Raw genomic sequence first — 7,579 nt, forward strand, 5'->3', positions numbered from 1 at the left:
GTCTACCATGTGCCACTCTCGATAGATCCCACAAATAAAGGGAACTTGCGCCATCCAAATAACTTGGCCACGCCGACACCACTCAGGGAGTCCATTAATGATGGCCTCGAATAAGGTCGCCACACAAACTACGATAAAAAGAACATAAAATTACATGATAATAAAATAAATAAATTACACATAAGCGTAACTATTATATCAAAACGCCATTAACAACCATAATTATGATAAAATACCTGACCATCTGTTAGGTTGTCCAATACATACCTACATATGGGTAGCACAACACGTGCCTCATTTTCGCGAGCTTTACGATGAGTCCACTTTCGTGCAAGAGCCGTGTGTGGCTGAAGGGCCCTGGGTGGTGGCTGCATCAGTATAATTCGCTCCCAAGCCCAACCCTATATTAAAAATTTAAAATAAATACATAAAAACCTTATAACTATCAAATAGGACAACCAAATAAAATTATATAATTTTAAAGGTCACGTACCTGCAATAAGGAAATGAATCCACACACATCCTTGGCTTTCTTCAACGAAGCGCGGCATAAACAAGTATACAAATATGACAATGCAGCCGCTCCCCAAGCTTGTCTACTCATTGCTCTAAGGTCACGCATGTCAAGCAAATAGTCTAAATTAAGTAAGTCACCGGACTTATCCAGAAATATCGTGCCGCCACAAAGCTATAGCAAGTACAACCTAACCCGCTGTTGCACAACAATTTCTGGGGTTTGATATGTAATGTCATCTAAGCCTCTAATATATTCAATTAATTTATTTAGTTCTAACCTACTAACACCATTAAAACAATCCGTACCAAGATGTGCCCAACCAATAAGCTCATGGATTAATTGTTGCCACCCAACAATACTTATATTTCTAGCATTAACATCATTCAAGGGATTACCATCAACAACCATGCCAAACATGATCTCAATATCTTGTAATGTGATGGTCGCCTCACCCGTATGAGATGAAATGTGTGTGTCTCGGGACGCCATCTCTCTATAAGTGCGGTGATGACTGCCCAATCATATGATACACATCGTACCTCTACTACTCCCCTAAATCCACACAGGCCAAAGTAGTCAAGGATGCGAGGATGAAAAGGATGACGCTTCACGTGCTTCCAAAATTCGGTATCCGCGCGGCGTGGAAACAAGCATCTGGTCGGTCCTCTCAAGGCACCATCCCACACAGCCTGTGATCGATGCTTCTCCTGGAGTGTTAACACATCATACACTTCTGGCCCCGGATGTACGCATACCCGTGGAAGCTCCATACCTTAGATAAAAAAAAAAAAAATTAAAGTCCAGATCAAGCTATTTGGAGTAACTTACTATTAAAAAAAAATTATTATTCCAATTTTAGCAGAACAAATATGCACTGGCTAGATAAAGTCAACTTCCATTCGCCTTATTTAGAAACCACTGATAGTGGACCACATTAATACCTATAAGGTATAGGCAAAATAATTGTCCACCCACTTAGACTTAGGTCCCATATAATAAAGCATTATCATCACATTTTAAGTATCTTTTTTTTGGGCTACTGAGGCATCAATTAAGTTTCACTTTTCTGACTATATAAATATCACATTAAAGGTATAATGAAAAACAATTAGTTATTCGGATCTTTTATATAACAATCCACAAAAATAATAAGAACATAACAACAAATTTCTTCAAAAGTGCTACTAAACAAATCGGACCTTTTATATAATAATGCTTCTAACAATCATATCTTAAGTTCAAATTAAAATAACACAAATAAGACAAACATATATCTTATACGTATTAAAATAACACAAATAAAAAATAACAATTAAGATATATAAGACAAACAAATATTCTACATCTACTATAAATATACAATATTATATGAGCTAGAAAAAATACCTTAATTTAGATAGCAACAAAAGATAAGGATGAAGAAGTTGCTCCAAAAATTAGACTGTAACGCAAGGTTTAAAAAGAAAATAAATGGAGGAGAAGGAAAAGGAGAAGGAGAAGGAGGCGGAGATGAAATTCTGTAAGTTCAGAAGATGAAGGAAGAGGCGGAGAAGAATGGAGAAAAATTAGGGCAACAATCTTTGAATGAGTCGTGGTCAGTACCACGTTTTACAAATATATGTTGTAAAACGTGGACTGATTCACGTTATACAAATAATTTTGTATAACGTGGATCAGTCCACGTTTTACAAATATATTTTGTAAAACGTGGACTGATCCACGTTATACAAATAATTTTGTATAACGTGGAGCAGTCCACGTTATACAATTTTTTTTTTTTCGTTTTGTGATTCTGACAGATGGAAAAAAAAAGTTGGGGCATAATGTGGATCAGTCCACGTTATACCCCTTTTGGTATATAAATTTTCGGCTACCCCTTTTAGTTTATACCGTGTATTTTTATACCCTTTAGGCTTCGGACTCGTTTTTGGGTTATGCCCTAGTTAACTTAGGACTAGACGTTGTTATTTGATTGGAAAGAAATATAAAACCTAATTCGTCTTGGAAAGCAAATACAAATTACTAGTATACACACACATATATATATTTGGGTCTCTCCAACTGGAAAGAGAAGTTCTTGGAAAATTGTTTGTCCATACAAGCTTGAGTTTGACGATTTCCTAGGCCACATAATAAAAAAAAAAAAAAAACTTATTTTTGTGAGTGTTTTCACGCTTAAGAGGTAAGTACCGATTTGTATTAAATTAACATTTACTTTTTTATATATATTATTTATTACGTGCAAAAGATTATTGTGATCATACCAACTTCATTTCTTTCATCACCAAAAAACTTGCTCAATATTTATTCGTTTATTAAAGTTTGTTTTAGTACAATGAATGAAGCGGCAATGTCGCTTATGAATATGGCCTCTGCGTCTTGTCTTAGGGATCTCAAGTGATCTTCTTGGTCCTTTCACTGCCAATTGCCATAAAATTCAATTAGGGCACTTGAATCCTAGCAGAATTTTCAAAAATATTTTATAGTATTTCCTAGCGTTAGGTAATGGACAAAGGTTTTTAAAATATTCATTGTTCTTATAATATTAAAGTTTGTGTTTTATTAATGAAAAAGATGAATAAGACAACCTTCAAGTGTTCGACAAAAAAACGGAGAGAGAATATACCTACCTCTGGCTGTTATAATTCTTAGACCATTCAATATGAAGGGCCCCAATTTTATTTTATTTTTGACATAATAAGGCCGGGCATCCTTTTATTTTTTTTCTTTTATTACTATTTGTTGTTGCATTTATTTTGTATCTTGTTATTCGCTGCCCCTTTTGTTACAATCATGTGTCAAAGCTGCCCCTTTTGTTACAATCATGTGTCAAATCTTTTCTTTTGAGCTCAGAGTCTATCGAAAACAATCTCTCCGCCTCACAAAAATAGGAGTAAGGTTTGCATATATCTTACCATCCCCAAACCCCACTCGTGATATTACACTGGGTATGTTGTTGTTGTAATAAGAGTCGGGCATCTGATGCTCCATAGTTAGGTAATTTTGTTTATAACTATTTTACTGAATGAATTGCTTGTTTATTTCTTAGGTCTACAGAAGAATGTCTGACAGAAAAGAATCAGCTTTAGATTTGTCAAAATTTATTGACAAGGCTGTGGAAGTCAAGCTTACTGGTGGAAGACAATTGGTAGGAACACTTAAAGGCTATGATCAGCTGTTAAATGTTGTGTTGGATGAAGCCATAGAGCACCTTAGAGATTCCGATGATCCCCTGAAGAGTACCGATGAGACACGACGTCTTGGCTTAATAGTGTGCAAGGGTAGTGCAGTAATGCTTGTGGCTCCAGAAGATGGTACAGATGAGATATCCAATCCTTTTGTCCAACCAAATGGGGCATAGAGGTATCTGCCTTATTATTTCGAATTTAGCAACTACAATTTTGTAAACAGTCTGCACTTGGATTAATCTGTTTCAGAGGCGGAGCCACAATTTTTTGTTTCTAGGTTCTGGACCACAAGTCTTTTTGCTTACTGAGTTTTGAACTTTTCATTCGTTGTCATTCAGAGCTATAGTGTTCAACTTCTATCTGAGGCTACTTAGGATGGTCTTTTTAGTGGAAATTGGAGATAACTTGATATTACATGGAATCACATATGTAATTTCTCCGTTTTGCATCATTGATCCATTCATTGTTGATATTGAAAAAATAATTAACAAAGTATGTTCATCGTCTAAGCTCTTTTATACTTTAAGTCTTAGCACTGGTAGGTTGGATCACCAACCCAAATTATCCCTATTTTTATACAACTTACCCAAAAAATGCGGAATCAACATTTCATAAAAGTTTGATGAACAAAAGTTTCTTGAACATTTCTATCACGGCCTCATCAATATTGGTGAGAAATAGGTAGGCTGGGCCCAAGTTAGACTCTGCTTGTATATCTCTTGGCAAATCATGTATGGATGGGGCTTGCTTTAGACTGCACTCGGTTTAATAAGATATCTCACTGATGTTGTCCAAGCCATTTGTAGTTGCTTGTCGTGCTTGTCAGTCATGTAAGAACCAAACAGGAAACATGTGATCTAAAAAGAATGATATCATACTTCATCTGTTCTATTTTATGCGATAGTGTTTCACTAGATACACAATTTAAGATATTAATGACTTATGTAATACATATCAGTAATGATGGAAGAGACGATTAATGTTAAAGTGTAAATACTTTAACGAATTCAAATTCTTGAAAATACGAAAATAGAATGGTGTCAAATATTTCGAAACATCTCAAAAGGGTAAAATAGTCATATAAATTAGAACAAAAGGAGTATAAAACAAAAAAAAAAAAAAAACAAGATTCATAAAGATTTTAGGCTAATAGTACGTGACGACAAGATTAAAAGGAAGTGAACTACAAAAGAATCACACGTCAAAAGATTTCTCCAATTTCACTCCAATAAGCTAATCTATTGCTATGTTTCTCGGACTCTTCAAAAATGTTGTCATATATGTGTCGAAGCTGTAAAAAATGCACTATTTTGGAGGATCTGGCACACACACGATGACATTTATGAATAATTTGAGCAACATAGATCTATTGTGCGTATAAACATGGGATACTTGGTCTGCAATCTTCAACAATGTGTTTTTTCTGATCTCCAACATGTTAGAATCTTTCAAATTGTTGTCTTTGACACTTTTCTTGCAAGAATAATCCAACAAATCACCCTATAAAACACAAAGAAGGCGAGCATAATTCCAACATTCATCCACCTAGTATCCTTGTCAAGTCCTCTGTTCTTCAATACATCATATCCTGTAAGCAAACATTCTGAGTGATTTTCATTCCAAGAGAAACATTTGTTTCTCAAGCTCCAGTATTCATTTGTGAGCAAAGCATCCAACGGGTACCTATATAACGAGACATAGTACATGAAAAGCCAATATTTTGGTATGCATTGCTTTGGAATAAAATAGCCTGAGAATAGAAAGAAAGCCCCAAGAACAGTGCAAATCAGTGAATTCCCTGAAATAAAATCAGGGGAAATTGCACTCAGAAACAGAACCAAAGAGCTAGCCATCAACACGATCACCCAAACCACGAAAGTGAAGAACACGAATGCTGCAATCGAAGGATTCAGCCCGACTATCCAGTAAACCGGGACAGCAAAAAGAATTGCCACTGCAAAGAGAAATGGGAGAAAGACTATGGTGTTTGCGATCATGTAAGAAGAGATTTTATACGCTCCTCTTGAGGCTTCTTTCATGATCACACGCCTTTCTTGAAGATAAATTGGAAGTGCTTCAACTGTGGAAGAAAGAAGAAAACTAAGGCTAAACGCAAAAAGGCCTAATCTTTCTGTAACTGCACCTTCATCATGCCTCATTTTTATATACACACTCCCTAGTCCAAATCCTCCCACTAGAGCTTGCATCGTTCTTGCCAAGAAAAGCTGTTTTGTCCTGTAAATAATCTTCCAGAATCTTGAACATAACACTGCTATTTCGAATAAACTTGAGCAATGTGGATTCGAAATTGTACCAGCTTTTGCTTGATCGATAGCTTGTTTATTAGCTTCATCTTGAATTATAGCCTCTTCCCATCTCAAATAGGAACATGACTGATAATTGGGACGTGTTTCCTGGTTTTCCAACACGGATATAATTTCCATGGCGAATTCAAGAGGGTTGAGCTGAATAGGTATTTCATATCCCATCCTGGTTATATTTTCCTCTAATGATTCAAGAGAACCATAATGAACAACTGATCCATGAGAAAGGATCAAGAGATTAGAAATGTACTGAAGAATTCTATAGCTAGGCTGATGGATAGATAAAATTATGGTTCTTTGTTTTGCTTTTGCCATGGATGAGAGCAATTCCATTACTTGAAGTGCTGAACTACTATCTAGTCCTGAAGTTGGCTCATCTAGGAGTAATATAGGAGGATCATGAATCATGTCAACTCCAATTGACACCCTTTTTCTTTCACCACCTGAAATTCCTCTGTTCTCTTCATCTCCAACAAAGTTGTCAGCTACATGATCAAGGCCAAGTTCTTGCATCAAGTTTTCAACCCTTTCTTCTCTCTCTTTTGGACTCATCCCTCTTAGCCTAAACTTGGCACTGAACATTAATGTTTCCTTCACTGTTAACAGAGGAAGCAAGTTGTCCTCTTGAGCAACATAACCACATATGTTTCTCAATTGTGCAGGACTAGTAATTGCATGGTCGTTTAGATAAATACTCTTTGGATCAAACTCTTTATTACTTACCCTGCCTGATATCACACGTAGCAACGTTGACTTGCCCGTGCCACTTGGTCCAACAATTGCTAAAATCTCCGAACATCCAGCCACAAAAGAGACTGATTTGAGTATGCTTATTTTTGGCTTAGTACTCTTCTTCAGTAAGGAAGAAAAGGCCGATGAATTCGGGGAAATGGTATAGGAGAGATTTCGAATTCTTAGTTCATAAGTTTTATTTGAAGATGGTCGTGGTGGTGGTGGTGGTGGCGATGATGAATTAAAGGAAGAAGAATTAGAATGAGTTCTAGTGGATTCTTTGGCTGGTGAACATGAAGTTGAAGTTGAGAAAAGTACCATTGAGTCATCTTCAGGGCTGCCAGGACTTGGATGGTAAGTAGTACATGGGGAAGCCATTTTTTTTTTTGGGAGTTGAGAATTGATCTAGCAGAAAATTAAGCAAGGAAATGGAAGGATTTCAAGTATAGATTTTGCTTTGTTTGTACTTGTGGAAAAAGAAGTTGAACAAACTAGGTTGATTGTTGTTTATAGTTTCCTTATGCTGGTGAAAATACGTAATGTAATATAGGCAGCGTTTGGCCATCTACACATTTTGACTAATGTTTGCTGCGGTAATATCTTATAGTTATCCCTCCAAAAAAATTTAAAAAATAAATGACTAGTCACAATAGGCTACATACACACACGATACTCAAAATTATCAAATACGATGATGTATACAACAACTTGTTAGCCATCCATCAATATAGGGCGCCGGAAAAGTTGAGGAATATTAAAAAGAAGAACAAAAGATAAATAATCGCCTCAAAACCTGAAGTGACCCTTCAAATTTTGTT

The 7,579-nt window shown here is 36.0% G+C and overlaps 3 protein-coding genes across 5 annotated transcripts; 1 reads left to right on the forward strand and 2 right to left on the reverse strand.

Annotated features, from left to right (window-relative positions):
* Positions 1–206: 206 nt before the first annotated feature.
* On the reverse strand, positions 207–796 carry LOC132058172 (protein MAIN-LIKE 1-like). The gene is made up of 2 exons (XM_059450722.1): positions 494–796; positions 207–401 (listed from the first exon to the last, which is right to left on the reverse strand). The coding sequence occupies exons 1-2, from the start codon at positions 620–622 to the stop codon at positions 210–212; spliced, it is 321 nt and encodes a 106-aa protein (XP_059306705.1). The 5' UTR covers positions 623–796; the 3' UTR covers positions 207–209.
* Positions 797–3,320: 2,524 nt separating this feature from the next.
* Positions 3,321–4,214, forward strand: LOC132058173 (sm-like protein LSM7). Of its 3 annotated transcripts, none has more exons than XM_059450724.1 (2): positions 3,321–3,415; positions 3,567–4,214. In XM_059450724.1, the coding sequence occupies exon 2, from the start codon at positions 3,579–3,581 to the stop codon at positions 3,876–3,878; it is 300 nt and encodes a 99-aa protein (XP_059306707.1). In that variant the 5' UTR covers positions 3,321–3,415; positions 3,567–3,578; the 3' UTR covers positions 3,879–4,214. The 3 variants fall into 3 exon arrangements, with proteins under 3 accessions (XP_059306707.1, XP_059306706.1, XP_059306708.1); XM_059450723.1 differs by having other exon boundaries at positions 3,327–3,465; XM_059450725.1 differs by having other exon boundaries at positions 3,344–3,410.
* A 601-nt stretch (positions 4,215–4,815) lies between these two features.
* On the reverse strand, positions 4,816–7,296 carry LOC132055869 (ABC transporter G family member 23). The gene has a single exon (XM_059447873.1). The coding sequence runs from the start codon at positions 7,137–7,139 to the stop codon at positions 5,154–5,156; it is 1,986 nt and encodes a 661-aa protein (XP_059303856.1). The 5' UTR covers positions 7,140–7,296; the 3' UTR covers positions 4,816–5,153.
* Positions 7,297–7,579: the final 283 nt, after the last annotated feature.

Source organism: Lycium ferocissimum, chromosome 5, assembly GCF_029784015.1.
Source record: "Lycium ferocissimum isolate CSIRO_LF1 chromosome 5, AGI_CSIRO_Lferr_CH_V1, whole genome shotgun sequence".
Classification (NCBI taxonomy): Eukaryota; Viridiplantae; Streptophyta; class Magnoliopsida; order Solanales; family Solanaceae; genus Lycium; species Lycium ferocissimum.